Source organism: Equus asinus, chromosome X, assembly GCF_041296235.1.
Source record: "Equus asinus isolate D_3611 breed Donkey chromosome X, EquAss-T2T_v2, whole genome shotgun sequence".
Classification (NCBI taxonomy): domain Eukaryota; kingdom Metazoa; phylum Chordata; class Mammalia; order Perissodactyla; family Equidae; genus Equus; species Equus asinus.
In genome coordinates this window covers 38124787-38151213 of record NC_091820.1, presented here as the reverse complement: position 1 = coordinate 38151213, position 26427 = coordinate 38124787, and the positions used below count along the sequence as shown (strand labels likewise).

At 38.7% G+C, this 26427-nt stretch overlaps 1 protein-coding gene across 1 annotated transcript in view; it reads right to left on the bottom strand.

Annotated features, from left to right (window-relative positions):
- The window catches only part of DGKK (diacylglycerol kinase kappa), a 116070-nt gene that overhangs the window by 34982 nt on the left and 54661 nt on the right, over positions 1–26427 (bottom strand). Inside the window, exons 5-8 of the mRNA XM_070502792.1 lie at positions 18363–18498; positions 17784–17890; positions 17335–17460; positions 3775–3877 (exon numbers count right to left, since the gene is read on the bottom strand). Of these exons, the coding sequence (XP_070358893.1) occupies positions 3775–3877; positions 17335–17460; positions 17784–17890; positions 18363–18498 (472 nt within the window). The remainder of the gene's footprint in view (positions 1–3774; positions 3878–17334; positions 17461–17783; positions 17891–18362; positions 18499–26427) is intronic.

Here is a 26427-nt window from a genome sequence, read left to right as displayed (position 1 = left end):
AAGCTCCAGATGAGTCAACAGCCTGAAAGAGCCTTTCAAAAAAAGCTCATGCTTCTTTGAGCTGCATTAATATAGCCACAGTGCCCAAAACTAGGGAGTCAACAGTCCCTCTCGAATTTGTTTAGTTCATACCACAGAAATGCTGCATAAGGTTGGCTTACTGTTCCCTCTCCTGTATTTTAAAATCCTCTTTTACAAATATTAACTCATTTAACCCTCATAACGCACCTGGTACAACTATTATTCCTATTGGCAGAAAACAAATGATAGATGAGGCACAGAGAGGTTAAGTAACTTGTCCAAAGTCACACAGCATCAGCATCATCATCTGGGGATTTGTTAGAAATGCAAATTCTTGTGCCCTAACCAGGGCACTGATTCTGTTGAATCAAAAGTTCTAGGGGGTAGGGCCTAAAAATCTGTGTTTTAACAAGTCTTCCAGATGATTCTGATGCATTCTTACATTTGTCAACCACTGCAATACACTATTTTGCTTTCATATGAATCAGGGATGTTGTCTTAGTCATCTCTTATTCTCTAGATTGCTCATCACTGAGCCTTACATATAGGCAGTATTCAGTAAATGTATTAATGAATTCATATAACAAATCTTGACTATGCATATACCATGTACCCAGGTCTGAGTTAAGTGCTAGGGGTACAGAGAGTTCACAGTCTGGAATAGGAGACAGACATGTGATGAGCTATAATATGGTGTGTTAGGTGCTCTGAGATATGTGTTCTAGGTTTATAGCAAAGTAAGTAAGTAATTTGTCTGGGGAAGTGGGGAGGGGCAATTACAGAAGCCTTCAAATAAGAGATAATGTTTCATTTTGTTCTCACCCTATAGGATGAGAGAAGGAATTTACCAAGCAGACTGGGCAGGAAAAAGGGGTAATTAGAAGGCATTCTCAGAAATTAGATTCTGTGGACTTAATAAATGAATGAGTTAATGGATGAGTGCTATTCAACAATGGCAAGTGCTTCCTCGGAAAGTCATCAGCTGGATGACTCCACTCTGGATGCTGGAGAAGGGATTTCCTAGCTTGGCCAGAGGGCTTGGACCAGATCATCTTTAAGGACCTTATCATCTCCAAGATGAGGTGGGACATCCCAACAGGGAAACTATCCATTAAACAGCATATTTGCCTAGGCCAAGAAGCCAGAAAGAGTCAAGAAGATAGGAAGGTCTTAGAAAACTTTCCTAAGAAATCACAGGGCAAGTAATGCACGATAGAAAGGAAGGGCTCGCAAAAGTGAGATTCAATTGGATCAAGATTGCAGATGATTAGGAGGAAAGACTAAAAGCTAACTCATGGCACATTCGATGAGACACTACACAAAAAGAATGGCTTAGCTCAGGTGCTTCTGAGCAATAATGTTATGTCATTGGTAGAAAGCAAAAGAAAGGAGCAGTGCCATTAGTTGACAATCTATAACAAGAATAAGAAGTGATATAGGATAGGAGAAGATAAACCGAAAACAAAAACCAAAATTCCACAAGGACAGGAAGCACAAGAACTTGTCCAATTACAAAGGAGAGGTGGCAGACCCTTAACACCTATTTGGGTTGATTTGTGAGATGCTGAGGTAGGCATCCTTCAGTTTACTCAAAGACATCTTCCCCCTGAGGGGGTGAGAAAAGTCTCAGATTTAAGACTAGGTTGACTTTCATTAGTAGTCTGAGTTTGCTCGACTGACTAGCTTGCTGCTTTTCCTCTTCTACCAACCCCATCTTCCCCCTAGTCCCTTCCTTCGCCTATCCAGTCAAGAATCTCTTATTTACCACATCATCAATCTCATCATCTCTTTAGTCAACTATCTGGTAGGTAGCTATATGTGGATAAATATTTGAGTATATCTGAGTATAATATATGTATGCATCCGTGAGTGAGGTTAGCTTTGTGTCTGTGCATGTCATTATGGGGACATATGAGTATGCTTGCCTGCAGAAACCTATGTGATGGCTCATTCCATGTACCAATGTCTGTATCTGTGTTAGGGTTGCAAAATGAACTGGAAGAGACTAGAGTGGCTCTGAGTGTGTGTACATATGTGCACACATGTACACATGTGCTATGTCTAATTCTAAAACCATGTTTTAACAGCTAGAGGAGTCATCATCTCCTTCTGTTCTCTGAGAAAGGAAACTTTATATTCTTCTTTTTTTTCCTTTCTTTGCTTCCAGCTAACACTGGCAATGAAGTGGGCAGCAAGCATCCATTTGGGAATAATTTTTAAGTCAATGAAATGTTGGTTCTCAAATCACTTCTGGACCAGTGGACATCTCATATGTCAGAGATGGATACATTAGCATACTAGCAAAATATAGATTAAACATTCCAAGAAGCGTTTGAACTTTCCTCCAGTAAGTGAAACTGGTCATAAACAGAGTGAAGCTAACACAAACTGAAATTAGCAGGCATTGTATCTCTTCACTGGCTTAGTGAAACGGTAGCATGTCAGTTGGTAAACATATTAGATCTCTAAATTTCTTACTGTTAGTGAAATAGGCCAGGTCTTTTTAGCTGTGCTATGTCATTTTGATCTTGACAGCTCTCATTCTTTAATAATGAATAATGGGAGAAGAAAATGAACAACTCAATGGTAGAAAGGAGAGTCTCAGAAGAAGCAAAGAAAAAGTGGAGAAGGAGATATGAACTAAAAAAGGCATCATTAGCAAGTGCTAAAGAGTGAATTATCCCTGTGGGGGTCTACAGTTTTCATTATGCTAGAAGACTTGGGATTTAGTTCTGTGGTCCTTTTGGGTCTATGTTTCTGGATAGTTAGGCCCTTTACATATTATCACTTATCCTCACAATGTACAGTATCATTCTCATTTATAGATGGGGAAAGTAACGCTCAGAGAATGTAAGTGACTTACCCAAGGTCACCTAGCTGGTAAGTAACTAAAATTCATGGTTTCCTAGACCTTGTTTTTTTCCTTACACGATGCTGCCTCCATGTCTTATCCATTCTTAAAAAACAAACACAAAACTAAACAATACGTCTCTCTCCTTTGCCCCTGCTTCCTCTTTTCTAATATCTCTAGACCTCCTCATAGAAGACTCCATACAAAGTTTACTCTTACTGCCTTGATTTTATTACTACCTCCTTTCTGTGCAACCTCCTACATACAATTGGTTGACACTCCTAACATTTTCTGATCTCCAAGTATCTCTATCACTCCTTTTGTGCTTATCATATGCTACTTTAATTTGTCTTGCCATATTATATCAATATCCTGGGTCCACAATAACCATAAGTTCTGGCAATGCTCTTGGATCTTTCTGTAACCTTCAAACACCTTATGAATAGAGTTCTCAATAAATCACTGCTGTCCAGGAATTGACAAAGCATCAATGGGGTGTATTGGGGCAATGATCATGTTAGTTTCAGATTTGGTGGCAACCTTGGTGTTAGTTTCTATTCTAAAAGTAACATGACTTGGGTCTTCATGCAGTAAACAAACATTTCATAGATTATCTAGTGTCTGAAAATCAAGAAAAAGCTGAAATTAATTCTGATCATTCAGAAACAATTGTGACAGAGGCTACAGAGAACATGCCCACATACATATACACCATAAACATCAACATTCACCATCCCAAAGCTCTAATGAGAAAGAGGAGCTCTCTCTACACAGATGCATACTCCTACTTCCCAGAAATGTTGATTGTGGAGGAGAATAATTTAATCACAGTCCTTTTCTCCAGTCTTTGCACCTTCCCCCCCTCCTCAGTGTATTTGTGAGGTTACAGTTTAGCAACTCACCATCTCCTTTAGGGTCGCTGAGGGCAGTGGGAGGAATGACTGATGTTCGATGACTTCCAAAGCAGCATTCCTTGGAAAACCGTCTTCGGCAGTCATCATGCACCTGAAACGACAGAGAAGAAAAGAGAAAAAAAGGAGGGGAGAGAGAAAAGGATAACATTGGTTAGTCTTGGGTTCCAATTCCAAGACTTGAGTACTCAGTGTTCAAATCTCCCTTTCTGAGATTTGATGCCATACACATCCCCCTTACTCAAACTGGACACACTCTCTCCACCTTGAGCCTACACCATCCCTGAGTGTGGTCTCTGAACTCTGTTCCTTTCAAAGGTGGTTTTCAGAAGATACTCATCACAGGCACTGAGAAGACACCAGTCCTAAGGCACAATCTTAGTGGCCTACAGAACAGAGAATTTACTTGCAGTAGAAGAGTGCTAATCCTCATAACATGCTATTTTATACTTCAGTCCTTACAAGAATTGTGTGTGGTAGGGAAGACGAGTTCATTTTAGAAATGAGGATATCAAAGCTCAGAGAAGTAAGAGATCTTGCTCAAGGTCAAACAGCTAGGAAGTGACAGAGCTGAGACTCTGCTGCCTTCTCCACTAGTGGCCATTCTTCCCAGATTTCTGACATCCTCAAACAACACTTCCTGGACAAGTACGCAGTTTTTAAAGGACATGAACCTTGCCTAATTATGCAAAAGCAATTAAAAGAGAGCCAGAGGACAACCAGAGTCTTCTTTTTTTTTTATTGAGATGTAATTGACATACAACATTATGTTAATTTCAGGTGTACAACATAATAATTCTACATTTCTATATATTGCAAAGTGATCACCACAATAAGACTAGTTAACATTTGCCACCATACATAGTTACAATATATAGTTATATGATAGTTCTTGTGATGAGCACTTTTAAGATTTACTCTGTTGGCAACTTTCAAATATGCCATAGAGTATTATCAACTACAGTCACCATGCTGTATATTACATACCCAGGACTTATTTATTTTATAACTGGAAGCTGGTATATTTGGACCCTCTTCATTCATTTTGCCCACTCTCACCCCCCACCTCTGGCAATCACCAATCTGTTCTCTGTATCTATGAGCTCAGTTTTTTTTAATAAGTAAGATCGTATGGTATTTGTCTTTCTCTGTCCGACTTAGTTCACTTAGCATAATGCCCTCAAGGTCCATCCATGTTGTCACAAATGGCAAGATTTCTTTTTTTATGGCTGAATAATACTGTGTTGTGTATACATATATACACCACATTTTCTTTATCCATTCATCCATTAGTGGAAACTTGGGTTGTTTCCATATCTTGGCTATTGCAAACAATGCTGCAATGAACATGAGGGTGCATATATCTTTTCTAGTTAGTGTTTTCATTTTATTCAGATAAATACCCAGAAGTGGAATTGCTGAATCACATGGTAGTTCTATTTTTAATTTTTTTTATCCATATTGGCTGTACCAACTTACATTCCCTCCAACATGCACAAGGGTTCCCTTTTCAACATATCCTCACCAACACTTGTTATTTCTTGTTTTTGGTAATAGCCATTCTAACATGTGTGAGGTGATATCTCATTGTGGTTTTGATTTGCATTTCCCTGATGATTAGTGACATGAAGCACCTTTTCACGTACCTGTTGGCCATTTGTACGTCTTCATTGGAAAAATATCTATTCAGATCCTCTCCCCTTTTTTTAATTGGATTGTTTGGGTTTTTGCTATTGAGTTGTATGAGTTCTTTATATATTTTTGATATTAACCCCTCATCAGATATATGATTTACAAATAATTTTCCCCATTCAGTAGGTTGCCTTTTCATTTTGCTAATGAATTCCTTTGCTGTGCAGAAGATTTTAGTTTGATGTAGTCCACTTGTTTATTTTTGCTTTAGCTGCCTTTGCTTGTACTGTCAAATTCAAAAAATCATCACCAAGACTGATGTCAAGAAACTTACTGCCTATGTTTTCTTCTAGGAGTTTTATGGTTTCAGGTCTTACACTCAAGTCTTTAATTCATTTTGAGTTAATTTTTGCATATGGTGTAAGATAGTGGTCAAATTTCATTCTTTCACATGTGGCTATCCAGTTTTCCCAGCATCATTTATTGAAGAGACTGTTCTTTCTGCATTGTATATTCTTGGCTTGTCATAAATTAATTGACCATATATGCATGGGTTTATTTCTGGGCTCTCTATTCTGTTTCATTGATCTAAGCGTCTGTTTTTATACCAACACCATACTGTCCTGATGACTATGGCTTTGTAATATAGTTTGACATTAGGGAGTGTGATGCCTCCAGCTTCCTTCTTATTTCTTAAGCTTTAGCTATTCAAGGTCTTTTGTGGTTCCACACAAATTTTAGGATTGTTTGTTCTACTTCTGTAAAAAATGCCATTGGAATTTTGACAGGGATTGCATTGAATCTGTAGATTGTTTTGGGTAGAATGCACATTTTAACAATATTCATTCTCCAATCCATGAGCATGGAATAATTTTCCAATTACTTTTGTCATCTTCAATTTCTTTCATCAATGTTTTATAGTTTTCAGTGTAGCAGTCTTTCACTTCCTCGGTTAAATTTATTCATCAGTATTTTTTTCTATTTTATGCAATTGTAAATGGGATTGTTTTCTTTTTTTGTTTAAAGATTCTATTTTTTCCTTTTTCTCCCCAAAGCCCCCCGGTACATAGTTGTATATTCTTCGTTGTGGGTCCTTCTAGTTGTGGTATGTGGGATGCTGCCTTAGCGTGGTTTGATGAGCAGTGCCATGTCCGCGCCCAGGATTCGAACCAACGAAACACTGGGCTGCGTGCAGCAGAGCACGCAAACTTAACCACTCAGTCACGGGGCCAGCCACGGGGCCAGCCCCGGGATTGTTTTCTTAATTTCTCTTTTAGATAGTCTGTTATTAGTGTCTAAAAATGAAACAGGTTTTTTGTATCTGATTTTGAATCCTCTGACTGTATTGACTTTGTTTATTAGTTCTAACAGTTTTTTGGTGGATGTCTTTAGGGTTTTCTATATATAATATCATGTCGTCTGTAAATAGTGACAGTTTTACTCCTTCCTTTCTGATTTGGATGCCTTGTATTTATTTTTCTTGCCTAATTTCTCTGGCTAGGACTTCTAATACTCTGTTGAATAAAAGTGGTAAGAGTGGGCATCCTCGTATTGTTCCTGATCTTAGAGTAATAGCTTTCAGCTTTTCACCATTGAGTATGGTGCTGGTTGTGGGCTTGTCATATATGGCCTTTATTATATTTAGGTACTTTCGCTCTATACCCACTTTGTTGAGTTTTTATCATAAATGGATATTGAATTTTGTCAAATGCTTTTTCTATGTTTATTGAAATGATCATATGATTTTTATCTTTCATTTTGTTAGTGTATTGTATCACATTGATTGACTTGTGGATAATGAACCATCCTTGCATCCTTGGAATAAATCTCACTTGAAAATGGTGTATGATCCTTTTAATGTATTATTGAATTTGGTTTGCTAATATTTTGTTGAGAATTTTTGCATCTATGTTCATCAGGGATATTGGTCTGCAATTTTCTTTCCTTGTAGTGTCCTTGTGTGGTTTTGGTATCAGGGTAATGTTGGCCTCGTAAAATGAGTTTGGAAGTATTCCTTCCACTTCAATTTTTGGAAGAGTTTGAGAAGGATTGGTATTAATTCTTCTTTGACTGCTTGATGGACTTCAACAGTGAAGCCACCTGGTGCTGGACTTTTGTTTGTTGGAAGGTTTTTGACTATTGACTCAATTTCCCTACTAGTAATTGGTCTGTTCAGACTTTCTATTTCTTTGTGATTCAGTCTTTGTAGGTTATGTCTTTCCAGGAACTTATCCATTTTTCTAGGTTGTCCAATTTGTTGGCATATAATTGTTTATAGTCTCTTATGATCCTTTCTGTTTCTGTGGTATCAGTTGTAATGTCTCCTCTTTCATTTGTGATTTTATCTATTTGAGTCCTCTTTTTTTTTGCTTGGTTAGTCTAACTAAAGGCTTTTCAATTTTGTTTATCTTTTCAAAAAAACAGGTTTAGTTTTATTGATCTTTTCTATTGTCCTTTTAGTCTCTGTTTCATTTATTTTCACTCTGGTCTTTGTTATTTCATTCCTTCTACTAACTTTGGCCTCCATTTGTTCTTCTTTTTATAGTTCCTTGAGTTAGGTTGTTTATTTGAGATGTCTCTTGTTTCTTGATGTAGGCGTTTATCGCTACAAACTTCCCTCTCAGAACTGCTTTTGCTGCATCCCGTAAGTTTTGATATATTGCATTTCCATTTTCATTTGTCTCACTGTATTTTTTGATTTCTTTGTTGATCCATTGGTTGTTCAGTAGCATGTTGTTTAATCTCCACATATCTGTGCATTTTCCAGTTTTCTTCCTGTAATTGATTTCTAGTTTCATATTATTGTGATTGAAAAAGATGCTTGATATGACTTCAATCTTTTAAAATGTATTAATATTTGTTTGTTGCCTAACATATTACTTATCCTGGAGAATGTTCCATGTGCACTTGAGAAGAATGTGTATTCTGTTGCTTTTGGATGGAATGTTCTGTAAATGTCTGTTAAGTCCATCTGGTCTAATGTGTCATTTAAGGCCAATGTTTCCTTACTGACTTTCTGTCTGGATTATCTATCCACTGATGAAAGTGGGGTATTAAAGTTCCCTACTATTATCGTATTGTTGTGTATTCCTCCCTTCAGGTCTATTAGTATTTGCTTTATATATTTAGGTGTTCCTATGTGGAGTGCATAAATATTTACAAATATTATATTCTCTTGTAGGATTATTCCCTTTTCATTATGTAATGACTTTGTCACTTACTACAGTCTTTGTTTTAAATCGATTTTGTCTGATATAAGCATAGCTACCTCAGTTTTTTTTTTTTTTTGGTTTCCATTTGTATGGAATATCTTCTTCCATTCTTTCACTTTCAGTCTGTGTGCATCCTTATACAGTCACGCATCACTTAACAACAGGGATACATCCCGAGAAATGCATTGTTAGGTGATTTTGTTGTTGTACAAAAATCATAGAGTGTATTTACACAAACTTAGATGGTATAGCATACTACATACCTAGGCTACATGGTATAGCCTATTGCTCCTAGGCTACAAATTTGTACAGCGTGTTACTGTACTGAATACTCTAGGCAATGTAACACAATGCTAAGTATTTGTGTATTTAAACATATCTAAACAGAAAAGTTACAGTAAAAATATGGTATAAAAGATAAAAAATGATACACCTGTATAGGGCACTTAACATGAATGGAGCTTGCAGGACTGGAAGTTGCTTTGGGTGAGTCAGTGAGTTTGTGATGAGTGAATGTGAAGGCCTAGGACATTACTGTACATTATTGTAGACTTTATAAACACTGTACCCATAGGCTACACTAAATTTATAAAAAATATTTTTCTTTCTTCAATAATGAATTAACCTTAGCTTACTATCACATTTTTACTTTAGAAACTTTTTAATTTTTTAAAAATGTTTTGACTCTTTTGTAGTAACGCTTAGCTTAAAACACAAACACATTGTACAGCTGTACAAAAATATTTTCTTTCTTTATATCTTTATTATATAAGCTTTTTTATATTTTTAAAATTAATTTCTTTTTGCTTTTTAAACTTTTTTATTAAAAACTAAGAGACAAACACACACTACATCCTAGGCCTACATGGGGTCAGGATCATCAATATCACTGTCTTCCACTTCCACATCTTGTCCCCCTGGAAGGTCTTCAGGAGAAATAACATGCATAGAGCAGTCATCTCCTATGTTAACAATGCTGCACTCTTCTGGAATACCTCCTGAAGGACCTGCTTGACACTCTTGAGGAAGTGTCACTCTTTTCAGAAATATGTCCATGGTGGTTTGCTTTGTATGTTTCTTTTTTCATAATAGATTTGCTTGTAAGCAGATAATGCACCATGAACATTCCTCTCTATTAATGAAAACCTTTCAGCATTGGGGACCACGTTTTCAAACTTTTTAAGGAGCTTGTTGAGGTCTGCAAAAGCTTCTGCTAAACCCTTCATTGTGATTTTTCTTGTAGGTTCTTCTTTTTCTGTTCCTGAAGTTTCCTTTTCTCTTCCCTTACAATTTCCTTTTCTCCTGCCTCTTCTTCAACTTTGCATTCCTGTTCCAGTTCCAACAACTCCTCATTAGTCAATTCCACAGAAACCACCTGTAGGAGTTCCTCAATGTCATCCTCATCCACACCCGAGTTAAAGATTTTTGCCATCTACCACAGCCTTGTTGATTTTTTGCAACCTCCTCATTCTTGGCAAGCCCTTTGAAGTCATGGATGAACCTCTTGAGTATCTTCTTCCAAATGCCATACATACAGTCTTTGGTGACATCACCCCAAGCCCAAGCAAGGTTCTCAGTGCAGTCATAGATATTGTTATACTTCCAGAGTTGCATCAGTGTCTTCTTGGTGTCTTCCTCAGTTGCAGCAATAACCAGAGCAAAAGTCCTTCTCAGGTAGTAGGCCTTAAAAGCTGCCGCAACTCCTTGATCCATTGTTTGGAGGGAGAAACACGATTTTGATATTGGGTGAAGATCATCAATTAAAGGAAAACGTCTGGGAGCATTAACAACAATAAGCAAAATCTTGAAAGTTACGTCAGTCTCCGAGCAGCAGTTCTCTATTTTATTGGTATGGCAATACAGGAGGGCATCTTGGAAGAGGAGCTGTGTCATCCCTGACTTCTTATTGCTCCTGTAGTACACTGGAAGTGTGTGCTTATTGATATGCTTGAAGGCCATGAGATTCTCACTGTGCCAGATCACAAAGAGTTTCCATTTGTAGCCTGCAACATTGCGCCCAAGCAAAATTGTTATCTTCTCCTTAAAAGCCTTGAAACTTGGCATTGACTTGGCCTCCTTATAGATGAAAGTCATTTCAGGCATCTGTTTCCAGAATAGGGAGGTTTTATCTATGTTGAATATTTGCTCTGGCAAGTAATTTTCCTCACAATCAGCTTTTCTAGAGTTTCCAAAAATTTTTCAGCTGACTTCACATCAGCACTTGCAAACTTACCACTCACTTTCCCATTATGTAATGAATAATGATTCTCAAATTGTTTAAACTACCCAGAGCTAGCAGTAAATTCAACATTATAGTCAGGTCCAGTCTTTTCTTTCAACATTTCAATAAACTTTTTGCTTTGGCCATTATCATCATGGTGCTGAGATTGATATGCTTCTGTGTCTGGTCTTTAATCCAGGTCATTAGAAATTTCTCCACATCTAGAGAAGGGAACCCTTGTTCACTGCTGGTGGGAGTGCAAACTGGTGCAACCACTATGGAAAGCAGTATGTAGTATCCTCAGAAAATTAAGAATAGATCTACCATATGATCCAGCTATGCCACTGCTGGCTATTTATCCAAAGAAGTTGAAAACACAAAGGCATAAAGATACCTGCACCCCTATGTTCATTGCAGCATTATACACAATAGCCAAGACTTGGAAACAACCTAGGTGCCCATCAAGGGACGAATGGATAAAGAAGATGTGGTATTTATACACAATGGACTACTACTCAGCCATAAGAAATGATGAAATTCGGCCATTTGTGACAACATGGATGGACCTTGAGGGTATTATGCTGAGTGAAATAAGTCAGAGGGAGAAAGTCAAATACCATATGATCTCAATCATAAGTGGAAGATAAAAACAACGACAAACAAACACATAGCATTGGAGATTGGATTGGTGGTTACCCTAGGGGAAGGTGGGAGGAGGGAAGGCAAAAGTGGTGATTAAGCTCACATGTGAGGGGATGGACTATAGTTAGTTTTTGGGTGGTGAACATGATGTAATCTACACAGAATTCAAAATATATTATGATGTACATCTGAAAACAAACAATAAATGAAAAAAAGAAAAAAATTATATTAAAAAAATAATAGAAGTTTCTCCACATCTGATAGAGGCCCTTCTCAAATTTTTGTTAGTCTCATTGCCTTCCAAAAAGCAGATCCTTTAACAGCTTCCGTCACTTTGTTCCTATTCTTCAAGATTGTAGCTTTGGTGGAATGGGACATGCCTGACTCACAAGCAATAAACCATTACTGATTTTCCACCTTTGTAATCCTTAATCACTATTAATTTTGCTTCCTGGTCAATCACTCAATATGGCCTCTTACTGGAAACGTTAACAGTGGATTTTGTACACTTAGGGGCCATGATGAATGAAACCACATAAGATTAAATCAAGCATAAGAGTAAATGATGCAATCAAGAGACATAGTAAACATGAGATGTATGAGCCTGCTGCCTTCATAACATGGCATACTATTTTATAGTAAACCTTTTTTATAAATAGAAAGAGTACATTCTAAGATAATAACAAAAAGTATAGTATAGCAAATACATAAACTAGCAACATAGTCATTTATTATCGTTATCAAGTATTATGTAGTTTACATAATTGCATGTGCTATACTTTTATATGACTGGCAGTGCACTAGGTTTGTTTACACCAGCATTACCAGAAACTCTTCAGTAATGCATTGCACTATGATGTTACAATAGCTACAACATCACTGGGTGATAGAAATTTTTCAGCTCCATTATAATCTTATAGACCACTGTCATATATACGGTCTGTTGTTCACTGAAATGTCATTATGTGGCTCAGGAATGTATCTGAAGTGAGTCTTTTGTTGGCAGCATTTATATAGGTCTTGCTTTTTTTAACATTCAGCCACCCTATGTCTTTTGATTGGAGAAATTAGTCCATTTACATTTAAAGTAAATATTGATAGAAATGTACTTATTGCCATTTTGTTAATTGTTTTCTGGCTGTTTTGTGGTTCCTCTGTTCCTCTGTTCTTCTTCTCTTGCTCTCTTCCTTTCTGATTTCATGATTATCTGTAGTGATATGCTTAGATTCCTTTTTGTTTCTCTTGTGTTTACCATAAGCCTTACATATAACAACTTATATTTATGAGTATTTTAAATTTGATAACAACTTAACTTTGAATGCATTCTAAAGCTCTACATTTTTACTCTCCCAACCACATTTTATGTTTTTGATTCCACAATTTACATCTTTTTATTTTGTGTATGCCTTAACAAATTATTGTAGTTATAGTTATTTTTACTGCTTTTATCTTTTTTTTAAAGATTTTTTTTTCCTTTTTCTCCCCAAAGCCCCCCAGTACATAGTTGTATATTCTTCATTGTGGGTCCTTCTAGTTGTGGCATGTGGGATGCTGCCTCAGCATGGTTTGATGAGCAGTGCCATGTCCACGCCCAGGATTCGAACCAATGAAACACTGGGCTGCCTGCAGCGGAGTGTGCGAACTTAACCACTCAGCCACGGGGCCAGCCCCCAACTGCTTTTATCTTTTAACCTTCATACTAGTGTTATAAGTGATTAGTCCACCATCTTTACAACATTAAATTATTCTGAATTTTACTATATGCTTATCTTTACCAGTGAGAATTATACTTTCACATGTTTTCCTGTTACTAATTAGTACCCTTTTATTTCGGCTTAAAGAAGTCCCTTTAACATCTTTTATAAGGCTAGTCTAGTACTGACGAACTCCTTTAGCTTTTATTTGTCTGGAAAACTCTTTACCTCTCCTTCAATTCTGAAGGACAACTTTGGCCTAGTCGAGTATTCTTTGTTGGAAGTTTTTTTCTTTCAGCACTTTGAATATATTGTGTCACTCCCTTCTGGCCTGCAAAGTTTCTGCCAAAAAGATCTGCTGATAGTCTTATTGGGGTTCCCTTGTACATAACAAGTTGTTTTTCTCTTGCTGCTTTTAAGATTCTCTCCTTGTCTTTAAGTTTTGACATTTTAATCATAATGTGTCTTGGTGTTGATCTTTTTAGGTTCCTCTTATTTGGAGCTCTCTGGGCTTCCTGGATCTAGATGTCTTTCCTTTTCTGGTTAGGAAATTTTTCAGTCACTATTTCTTCAAATAAGTTTTCTGCCTCTTTCTCTCTCTCTTCTCCTTCTGGGACCCCTATAATACACATGTTAGTCTGCTTGATGTGGTCCCATAAGTCCCCTAAGCGATCTTCACTTTTTTTATTCTTTTTTTCTATTTGCTGCTCTGATTGGATGAGTGCTATTGCCCTGTCTTCGAGTTCACTAATCCTTTTTCATGCTTCATCTAGTCTGCTTTTGATCCCCTCTAGTGTATTTTTCAGTTCAGTTATTATATTCTTCAGCAATCTGACATACTTGGTACTTTCTCATATTTTCTCTCTCTTTGTTGAAGTTCTCCCTGTGTTCATCCATTCTTCTCCCAAGCCCAATGAGCATCTTTATGACTGTTAAAGACGGTAAATCACTTATCTCTGTTTCATTAAGGACTTTTCCTAAGGTTTTATCTTGTTCTTTTTTGGGAACATAGTCCTATGTTTCTTCATTTTACTTGACTTTCCGTGTTGATTTCTATGCCTTAGATGAAACAGCCACCTCTCCCAGTTTTGAGGGAGTGGCCTTGTATAGGGGATGAATCTTATCATTCAACCCTGCCCTAGCTTTTAGTTGCTTCTCAAACTTTTGTGATTGCCCAAGTGGCCTATTTTATTTTTAGTGGCTCCCAGTGTTTAGGGTGTCCCAAGACCTGTCAGCATCCCAAAGGGGAGGATCTCAGTCAGCACCTAGATACAGGCTGACTGGAAACAAGATGCTTAGGCAGCAACTTTTAAAGCATGCAAATATATACAGTCCTGTGGGACTGCAGGCATAAGTCTCACCGGCCACCAGAGCTGGGTGACCTAGAGTTGTGTGGCAGTCACAAAAACTGGGGCACCAGACAAGTGTACAATTCCTTTCTGAGAGATGCCAGTAACTTGGAGTGAGTCAGAGGGAGAGCACAAAGATGGGGTCTGCCAGCCTCTGTCTCCAGAGAGCACCTTAGTAGGCTCCTAGATGTGTGCCAGAACAGAAGCCTGCCCTTCAGGCTGAAGCTCCAGGACAAGCAAATAGGCCTCTTTCAAAGAAAGACTGGGGGTGTGTCTCAGTCTGCTGTGTGTGCTGTGCCCTGGGGGTGGTCACTGGCCAAGAACTGTCTCTCCAGTTGTTATGGTCCCATGGGAACCAGTAATGTAAGCCCTGCTGGGCAACATAGCCAGGCAATCAAGAATTGTCCCCTTGGGCAGTGGGCACACAAAATAAGGGCACCAGACATAAAAACCAGGGCACCACATGTGTGTGAGTCTCCCCTCCAGGAGTTACTGGCGCTCTGGAGCATGGCAGCAGGAGAGCACAAAGATAGCACCTGCTCTCTGAGGTCTCTGGAAAGGATTACAGTTGGCCCTTATATGTGTGTTTAATTAGAAAGCTGACCCTCAGGCTGCAGCTATGATGATAAGCTAATAGGCCTCTTTCACAGAAAGACTGGGCTTCTCAAACTATTGCTTCTTGCTGTGCCCTGGGGATGGTAGCCAATTAAGAACTCTTTCTCCATTGGTTACAGTCCGTGGGACATGTAAGCCTTAGTCCTGCTGGCCACCAGAGCCAGGCAATCTATAGGTGTTCCCTGTCAGCAGCTGCAAAAGTAGGGGTGCCAGTTGAAGGTACAACCTCATTTCTGGAATATACCAGTAAGCTGGAGTGAGGCAGAGGGAAAGTGCAAAGATGATGTTCACTGGCCTCCATTCCCTGAGAGTATTTCCATAGGCCCCTACATGTGTGCCAAACCAGAAGCCTGTCCTTCAGGTCAAAGCTCCTGGACAAGCAAATAGGCCTCTTTCATAGAAAGACTAGAGATGTGTCTCAGCCTGCTGCCTGTGCAGTGCCCTGGAGGTGGTAGCTGGCCAAGTACTATCTCTCCAGTTGTTACAGTGTTGTGGGACTCAGAAACTCCAGCCCCAGTGGTCACCAGAGCTAGGTGATCAAGGAGTGTCTCCTGAGAGGCAGCCACAAAAACCAGGGCAACAGACATAAAAACCAGTGCACCAGATGCATGTAAAACTCCCTTCTGGAAGATACTGGTGCTCTGGAGTGTGGCAGAGAGCGAGTACAAAGATGGCACTTGCCCTCTGAGGTCTCTGGAAAGAATTACAGTTGGCCTTTAGATGTGTGTTTAATTAGAAGCCTGCTCTTTCAGGCTGCAGCTATGAAGATAAGCTAATAGGCCTCTTTCACAGAAGGACTGGGCTTCTTAGACTGTGCCCTAGGAGTGGTAACTGGTTAAGAACTCTTTCTCCATTGGTTTCAATTCTGTGAGACCCATGAGCATATGTCCCACTGGCCATCAGATCCAGGCAATCTAGAGATGTACCCTGGGGGAAACTGGAAAAATCAGGGCACCCAAGGGTACAATCTCCTTTCCAGGAGATGCTGGTGAACTCAAGCAAAGCAGGAGAGTGAAAAGATGGTGACCACCTGCTGGAGTGAGGCAGAGGGAACCAGAATCTTCTAAGAAGAAGCTCATACTTTTGTTTCTTCTTGCCTAGAATAATCAGTTTGAGAAAAACATCTAAAAGGCTAGAAAGTCTAGATCAGGGTTTCTCAACATCTGCACTACTGATATTTTGGGCCAGATAGTTCTTTGTGCTATCCTGTGTATTGTAGAAGGTTTAGCAGAATCTGAAGCCTCTACTTACTAGAAACCTGCAGCACAATCTCTCCCCCAAGTTGTAACAATCAAAAATGTCTCCAAGGCCAGCCCCATGGCCTAGTGGCTAAGTTCAGTGTGCTCTGCTTTGGCAGCCCGGGTTTGGTTCCTGGGTGTGGACCTATACCACTCGTCTGTCAGTGGCCTTGCTGTGGTGGCAGCTCACATACAAAAAGAGGAAGATTGGCAGCAGATGTTAGCTCAGATGAATCTTCCTCAGCAAAAAAAAAAAAAAAAAAAAAAAGTCTCCAGATATTGTCAAATGTCTCCTGGGGGGCGGGGGAGGCAAAATCACCCCTAGTTGAGAACTGCTAGTTTAGAGGCATGGTTCTATTGTAGCTAAAGAGCATGGTTTTTGCAGAATTATGTATGAATCAAGACTTTTGTACTGGCTGCATGACCTTGGGCAAATCACTTCACTTTTCTGAACCTCACTTTCTTCATACGTAAATGGGGTCAGTGAGGCCTGGTTTAGTGTTGTTGGAAGGATTAAATGAGATCATGTATATAAAACACCCAATAAATAGTGGAAATAATAATGTGTTAATATTATTAACCATTATTAATTAACAAAGATTACAAATTCCTAGGAAATGATGAATGAGGAAGAGAGAAGTTTTCTTAAGGGTAGACTCAACTTATTTCTTTAATTGCCCGTACTGTCATAAGAGAGTTCAGCTTTTTCCATCTAGTAGGCCCCACCAATTAAGAACCATGAAAGAGTCTTAATTTTTTCTCTCAAAGACTCCATAGCCAGATTTGGAAAGGCAGGATACTGAGCTCTATAGAATTTGTGGAATGTGTATGATCTATTTTGGGGTAAGTGTCTCTGAGATTTCTGTCTATGTATATGCACAGTCAAGCATGAATCCACCCCTTAGAAGTCAAGTTCTCTAAGTTTCAAGAAGATGAGAAGAGTCTTACCGTAGAATTACACCAGAGACATCGGAAGTCTTGAAGTCTTTGGTAACTGCCACAGTTCTCATGACATACTGCACACTGAGAACTGATAGATATGTTTCCTTCTACCCATTGATGGGGCATAGTCTTCTGAAGGGAGAAAAAGATAAGAGGTACAAGTTAGAGATATAAGGAGAGGAAGGGCCAGCTGGAATAACTGTACTACCCAGTGGAGGCCATTAGGTAACCCCAAGGAAGTTCTTCATGGTCCTGCCCTCCCCTCTCCAATGCTAGTGACCAATGACAGGCGGGAGTGGGAGGCTTTCATTATTCTAGATTGGTTGGATCATGAGCCTGGGGAAGAAGCCTACTTGGGTTGTCTGGAGACAGGAAGAGGTCTTTCTTCTGCTGTCTGTCCTGGCTGAATTGGAAATGGAAAAGGGTGATTGTGAGAGAGCATGGTTGGTACTCACTACTTCATCTGCAGGCAGGAGAAGGTCATCAGTGATGGACAAGGTATTCCACTTGCAGTCTTTGCTTGCTCTCAAAGCACATAATTTGTGAGACTTAACTTTGCACACTGTGAAAAGAGGAATTAAAAAGATGGATGTGAAACCAGTGACAATAAAGATTACAATTCCCTTCTCAAAGCTGCTCTGAAAGTTAGAACCTAGATGCATCTAAAAAGTTCTGACCCACTTCCAAAGGCATCTTTTCCATATGATTCAGTTCCTTTTTATTCTTACTGGCTAAATTTCTTACTATCCAACTTGAACGGAAATTGATGGTAAGAATGAGGTGATTTCTGTTTTTCCAACCCTTGTTGCTGTATTGTTTGATCCTCCCAGACCCAAACCTCCATTTTGATTCACAAGAATTCCCCCTTATGCCAGTATCATCCCATCTCCTTTCCTCAGTTTATTGTGTGTCTGGGTTAACCTCACACTACAGTCAGTGACCTAGTATGAATCAGTGATACTAAAGCCACACGAGCTCCTTCGTCCCTATCTCCTCTCACTGAGCTCTACTTCATAAAGGAATCAGAAAGTTACCTTCACAGATGATAACATCTCTAGATAAGGCAGGAATGCCCTCCCGACAAACATTGCAGTGCTGGGTCTGAGGGCTGTAGCTGAAGTACCAATAGTGCATTCCAACAAGGAAAGGGTTGTTTTCTGCTGCAGGTATCTAAAATAAATCAAAGAGGAGAGAGAATAGAGAGTCAATCATAGAGACAGATTTGGGAAGGCCAGACAATCTGCTGCTAAGGCTGAAATGGCCACCTATATAGGTGTCAGAGCATATGAAGAGGAAGAATGAAAGTTGGAGCCAATAGCTAACAAATCTCCCACCTCTATTTTTTCCTAGTGGTTTGGAAAGGGAAAAAGAATAGGGGGATAGATCCTGGAATAGTAGCTTAAGGCAGGAGCAGTGATCTTTATATGGCTTGGCCAAACCCCTGCATTGGTTTAGTCTAAGCTAAACTAGTTCTGTTAGTCTTGGCCTTCGCTCTCTTTGAGTAGTCAGCAAAGAGTAACTTGGAAATTCAGTGATATCCAAGTCCTCTGGCCAGGCAAAAAAGAGAGGAGGCAGGGCACTGACTCTGGGCTAAGGAATGTTGTCAGGCTTTAGCTACCTCCTGGAGATATACATTCCCCTTCCTGGCCCTACTGCTGCCCGGTGAGCAGAGCATTGCATTACCCGGACAACAGTTACATCTCTGGGACTTCTTGCCCAAGCATTCTTTTCTGAATACCATGCTCTGGCTGCCTATAGCAGTTTCCTAGTTAATCAATTTAATTCATTCAAAATTCATTAAACAAATATACACTAAGTAACAACTATGTGCTCGGCACTTTTCAACCACTGAGGCTATAGTGATGAAAAAGACAGTCTTTGCCCTCACGGAATGGCATTCTGTTTGGTGTCTTTTTCATGGTATTGAATTTGACATTTACTGTTAACCTGCCTGTAAATGCTGCATTTGTTTATCACAGCCTGACTCTCATGACTGTGGAACAGGCACAGGGTACACCGGAAACTAGTTTGGGTACTGAAAGGAGAAGGGAAGGGGTGGGCACCAAAAACTCCACAGCTTGTTCTGGGTGTGCATTCCACAGGACTCTTCTACCTTTTCTCTAATTCCTGTGAATGTTTGATTTTTTTTCCTTCCCTGCACTCCTCTGGAGTGTATACATAGGTGTACACATTCAGCTTTTTATTCTTGATGTTATAATGGGTCGGTTGTGTAAAGGCATGATAAGATTTTAAAAAGAACTATATATCTTCCCTGAAGCCAGCTGACAGTGGTCCATTAGAGAGAGAGAGAACTGTTGAGGGCTCTGGCACATTAAGTGTTCAACTTTGATCAGTTTGCATGAATTAGCCATCTAAAACGTAGCCTGCACACAGCGCTCTCTGATCCCTTCTTCCCCCTCTGGCATGCTAGCTATGTGCTAAGCTGCTGTTGGATTGACCAGGAAGCTTCTGGAAGGAAAAGCTACTTTGATGAGCTAAAGGCTTACCTGGTCTGAGATCACTTTGTGGTTGCAATGTTTATTGTATGCTGAGACCCTGGGAAAGTTCTAAGAAGATCAGAGTAGAGGGTGGAGGGTCCTTAGGGAGTGACAGAGTCTTGGCTTTGGCACTCTGAGCTCCTAGTACCTTTCTACTTCCCAAGCCACTGGATTATAACTCTACAAGTACCTTCCTTATAACCCCCTTCCGTCCTCCAATAATTACTAAGAACCTACTTTGTGTCATCTACGAAGTTAGATGGAGATACAGAGATGAAGAGGCATAGTTCTTCCCCTCAAGGAGCTCAGAGTCATAGCTCATGGAGGAGACAACTTTTTAAACAGATCATTCCAGTATAGAGCGACAAGTCAGCTCTCCTAGAATGTGCAAGGTTCTACAGGACAAATGGAAGAAATGAAGAACTCTGCCTGGGTAGAATATTGAATTTCATGGTCCACTTAGCTACAGAATATAAAAGAATATATAAAATGGACATTGTTCTGGTTCAGCAGTTGAGAAGATGGGATTTATATTTCTTACATGCATCCTATTCTATAAGGAAACTGATGCATCCAACCCTGGATGAGTATGTGTTGTATGATGAATTGTGTTCCCCCCAAAAATATGGTCAAGTCCTAACCCTGGTACCTGTGAATATGACTTTATTTGAAAATAGGGTCTTTACAGATGTAGCCAACTTAAGATGAGGTCATAATGGATTAGAGTGGGTCCTAATCCAATGACTGGTGTCTTTATTAAGAAGGGGGAAATTTAGACACAGACACAGGGCAGAGTACCATATGGTGACAGAGGCAGAGATTAGAGTGATTTGTCTACAAGCTAAGGAATGCCTGCAATTACCAGAAGCTAAGAAGAGGCAAAGAAGGATCCTCCTCTAGAGCCTTCAGAAAGAGCATGGCCCTGCCGACACCTTGATTTTGGACTTCTAGACTCCAGAGCTATGAGAGAATAAGTGTCTGTTGTTTTAACTTAACCAGTTTGTCATAATTTGTTATGGCAGTCCTAGGAAACTAATACAGTATGTCATTACAGACCTGTCTAGTAGTTGACGCAGATTAAAAGTCCATTTCGAAGACAGATGGAAAGCTGTGGCATGTATATAAACCACTGATCTCTGAACGCTAAGGAAGGCAGTTTGACTTAAGGCTTTCAGTGTGTGGTTGTTGGGTTTTGTATTTGACTTTCATCCTCTCTAAAGTACTTAGGTGAATACGTTCATGCAGAGACCATCACTCTAATCAGATTCTTTGCTGTTTTAGGGCAGCTAAGGCTATTTTCTGCATCTCCAGAATCTCTTTCAGGATAATCCAAAATCCAGATAGGCACATTAATTATTTGTATATTAGTTAAAGGAGATCTTGTTGGTCCAGGTGTTTTGTAAACTCTAAAGCATTATCCAAATGTGAGGACTTAATAATATTAAGTATTTGCAAAGGGCATAAAAGTCTCAGATGAAACATCTCATAAAGCATAAAATCTTCTAAAGCTGTATTCCCTTAAAGGTATCTTGTTTGTTGTGGCTTATGTGATGAAACGCTGTGTTTAGATAAAACAAATTCAGAGGTTTGTGCTGTAACTGGAACTCAATTGCTTTATTATATCAAGGTCTTGAGAATTACAGAATGTCAGGGCCTCCCAGGTTGGCCATCGGTAGGGTGACCATATCACCCAAATCAGGACACTTTCAACAGTGAAAGGGAAAGCTATTAGAAGGGAAAACCGTGTTCATCCCAGCGAATCACTATCCATGGAGACGCTATGCATGAGCTGGAGAGTCATTTAGCCAACTTGAATGTATTTGTTGACCTATAAATCTAGTTGTTTGGCTTAGTATCACTTAGTTGTCTGTCAGACTACCCCACAATCACAAGAGGTGAGGACTAGAGGAGAGAAAGAAGGTAATTAATTAGGCAGAATTTAAGATGTCTTTCCAAGGGCATGGATTAAAAGTTAAGAGATCTAAGATGTCAATTCTGCCACAATAAACTGTGTGATTTCAGGCAAGGCAACTGAACTCCTCTGAGGTTGAATTTTCTCATCCGCATAATGAAATCTTAGACTAATGAGCTTTTCAAGTTGAAAGGAATGCTAGACTTCATCTAGCCTACCCACTAAAAAAACTAATTTCTTTTTTTAAGTAAATTTTAAAAATTGAGGTATATTTGATAATTAAAAATTATATATATTTAGTTTGATGATTTGATATATGTATAGTGAAACAATCACCACACTTAAGCTAATTAATATATCCATCACCTCAGATAGTTACCACTTTCTTTTTTGTGTGTTGAGAGCACTTAAGATCTTCCCTCTTAGCAAATTTTAGTATGCAATAAATTATTGTTACTTATAGTTACAGTTTTGTACATTAGATCCCCAGAACTTATTCATCCTGCATAACTGAAACTTTGTACCCGTTAACCAACATCTCCCCATTTTCCCCTCTCCTCAGCACTTGGTAACCACCATTCTACTCCCTGCTTCTATGAGTTTGACTATTTTAGATTCCACACATAAGTGTAATCAAGCAGTATTTGTCTTTCTGTGTCTAGCTTATTTAATTTAGCATAATGTCTTGCATGTTCATCTATGTGTTTGCAACTGGCAGGATTTCTTTCTTTTGTTTTTTTTTTGGTGAGAAAGATTTACCCTGAGGTAACATCTGTTGCCAATCTTTCCTCCTTTTTTTTTTTTTGCCTGAGGAAAATTAGCCCTGAGCCAACATCTGTGCAAATCTTCCTCTATTTTTTTGTATGTGGGATGCCTCCACAGCATGGGTGATGAGTGGAGCAGGTCTGCACCCAGGATCCGAACCGGCGAACCTGGGCCTCTGAAGAGGAGCATGCAGAACTTTAACCACTTGGCCACAGGGCCGGCCCCAGGATTTCTTTCTTTTTTAAGGCTGCACAACAATCCAGTGTGTGTGTGTATGTGTGTATGTATGTATGTGTATATATATATATATATATATATATATCTCACATTTTCTTCATCCATTCATCCATTGAGGAACATTTAAGTTGTTTCCATATTTTGGCTATTGTGAATAATGCTGAAATAAAAATGGGAGGACTGCTATCTCTTTGAGATCCTGATTTCATTTCCTTTGGATATATACCCAGAAGTAGGACTGCTGGATCATATGGTAGTTCTATTTTTAATATTTTGAGGAACCTCCATACTGTTTTCCATAATGGCTGTACCAATTTATGTTCCCACCAACAGTGCACCAGGGTTTCCTTTCTCTCCATCCTTGCCAGCACTTATCTCTTGTCTTTTTGATAACAGCCATTCTGAAAAGGGTGAGGTGATGTCTCGTTGTTTTGATTTGCATTTCTCTAATGATTAGTGATGCTGAGTACCTTTTCATGTAATTGCTAGCTATTTTTATGTCTTCTTTGGAAAAAAATGTCTATACAGGTCTTTTGCCCATTTATTTTCATTTTATTATTTTTTTTAGGAAGATTAGCCCTGAGCTAACATCTGCCACCAATCCTCCTCTTTTTTCGCTGAGGAAGACTGGCCCTGAGCTAACATCCGTGCCCATCTTCCTCTACTTTATATGTGGGACGCCTGCCACAGCATGGCTTGCCAAGCAGTGCCTAGGTCTGCACCCGGGATCTGAACCAGCAAACACTGGGATGCTGAAGCACAATGTGTGAACTTCACCGCTGAGCCACCAGCCTGACCCCCAGGTCTTTTGCCCATTTTAAAATCAGATTATTTGTTTATTTGCTATTGAGTTGTAGGCATTCCTTATATATTTTGGATATTAACACATCAGATATATGATTTGCAAATATTTTCTCCCCTTCCCTAAGTTGCCTTTTCACTCTGTTGACTGTTTCCTTTGCTGTGCAGAAGCTTTTTAGTTTGATGTAGTCCCATTTGTTTATTTTTGCTTTTGTTTCTTGTGCTTTCGGTGTCATATCCAAGAAATTATTGCCCCAACCAATGTCAAGAAGCTTTTTCTCTGTTTTTTTTTCCCTAGTAGTTTTATAGTTTCAGGTCTTATGTTTAAGTCTTTAATCCAGTTTGAGTGGATTCTTGTATATGGTGTGAGATAAGGGTCCAACTTCATTCTTTTACGTATGGATATCCAATTTTCCCAATACCATTTATTGAAGAGACTATCCTTCCCCCATTTTGTGTTCTTGGTACCCTTGTGGAAATTCAGTTCACTGTAGAAGTGTGGGTTTATTTCTGTGCTCTCTACTTTGTTTCATTGGTCTATATGTCGGTTTTTATGCCAGCACAATACTGTTTTGATTATTATAGCTTTGTAATACATTTTGATATAAGGAAGTGTGATGCCTCCAGCTTTGTTCTTTCTCAAGATTGCTTTGGCTATTTGGGGTCTTTTGTGGTTCCATATGAATTTTAGGATTGTTTGTTCTATTTCTGTAAGGAATGTCATTGGGATTTTGATTGAGATTGCATTGAATCTGTAGCTCGCTTTGGGGAGTATGGACATTTTAACAACATTAATTCTTACAATCCATAAACAAGAGATACCCACCTATTTATCTATGTCTTCTTTAATTTCTTTCATCAATGTTTTATAATTTTCAGCATATAAGTCTTTTACCTCTTTGGTTAAGGTGATTCCTAAGTATTTTACTCTTTTTGTTGCTATTGTAAATGGGCTAGTTTTCTTAATTTCCCTTTGGAATAGTTTGTTGTTTGTGTATAGAAACCTGATTGATTTTTGTATGTTGATTTCGTATTCTACAACTTTACTGAATTCATTTGTTAGTTCTAACAACTATTTTGTTGAGTCTTTAGGTTTTTCTATGTGTATGATCATAACATCTGCAGAGACAATTTTACTTCTTTCTTTCTAATTTGGATGCCTTTTCTTTCTTTTTCTTGATTAATTGCTCTGGCTAGGATTTCCAGTACAATGTTGAAAACAAGAGGTGAGAGTAGGCATCTTGCCTTGTACCAGATCTTAGAGGGCAAGCTTTCAGTTTTTTTCCCATTGATTATGATGTTAGCTATGGCTTTTCATATATGGCCTTTATTATGTTGAGGTAAGATACTTTTATTCCTATTTTGTTGAAGGTTGTAATGATGAATGGGAGTTGAACTTTGCAAATGCTTTTTCTGAATTTATTGAGATGATCATGTGTGTTTTTCTTTCATTTTGTTAATGTGTTGTATCACATCGATTGATTTGCGTATGTTGAACCATCTTGCATCCCTGGGATAAATCCCTCTTCGTCACGGTGCATGATCCTTTTAACGTGTTATTGAATTTAGTTTGCTAGTATTTTATTAATGATTTTTGCATCATGTTTATCAGGGACACTGGCCTGTAGTTTCCTTTTCTTGTAGTGTCTTTGCCTGATTTTGGTATCAGGGCAGTGCTGGCCTCATAAAATGAGTTTGGAAGTGTTCTCTCATCTTCTATTTTTTGGAAGAGTTTGAGAAAGATTGGTATTAATTCTTTTTTAAATGTTTGGTAGAATTCACCCATGAAACCATCACGTCCTGGGCTTTTCTTTGTTGGGAGATTTTTGATTACTGATTCAATCTCCTTAGCTGTTATTGGTCTGTTGAGGCTTTTTATTTCTTTCTGATTCAGTTTTAGTACTTTGTTTCTAGGAATTTATACACTTCTTCTATGTTACCTAGTTTGTTCACAATAGCTCCTCATGATCCTTTTTATTTTTGAGGCATCTGTTGTAATGTCTCCTCTTTCATTTGTGATTTTGTTTGAATCTTCTTTCCTTTTTCTTAGTTAGCCTAGCCAAGGGTTTGTCAATTTTGTTCATCTTTTCAAAAAAAAAACAACCTCTTAGTTTTGCTGACTTTTTATAATTTTTTTCTACTTGATTTAGTTCTGCTCTAATCTTTCTTATTTTCTTCCTTCTGATAACTTTGATCTTAGTTTGTTGTTTTTCTAGTTCTTTGAGGTGTAAAGTTAGGTTGTTTATTTGAGATCTTTCTTTTTTTTTTAAAGATTGTCACCTGAGCTAACATCTGTTGCCAGTCTTCTTTTTTTCTTGTTCTTGTTCTTCCCAAAACTCCCCAGTACATAGTTGTATATTCTAGTTGTAGATCCTTCTGGTTGTGCTATGTGGGACGCTGCCTCAGCGTGGCTTGATGGTGCTAGGTCCATGCCCAGGATCCGAACTGGTGAAACCCTGGGCCACCAAAGCAGAGTGTGTGAACTTAACCCCTCGGCCACGGGGCAGGCTCAGAGATCTTTCTTTTTTCAATGGAGGTGTTTATTGCTATAAACTTCCCTCTTATAACTGCTTTTGCTATATACCTAGGTTTTGATATATTGTGTTTTCATTTTTGTTTCTCTCAAGATACTTCTAAAACTCCCTTTGGATTTTCTCTTTGACCAAATGGTTGTTCAAGAGTATACTGTTTAGTTTCCACATATTTGTGAATTTTCCCATTTTCTTGCTGTTATTGATTTATATTTCATTCCATTATGGTCAGAAGAGATACTTGGACTGATTTCCATTTTCTTAAATTTTTAAGACTCATTTTGTTACCTAACATGTTATCTATCCTGGAGGATGTTCCACATGTTATTGAGAAGAATTTGTCTTCTGTTGCTGT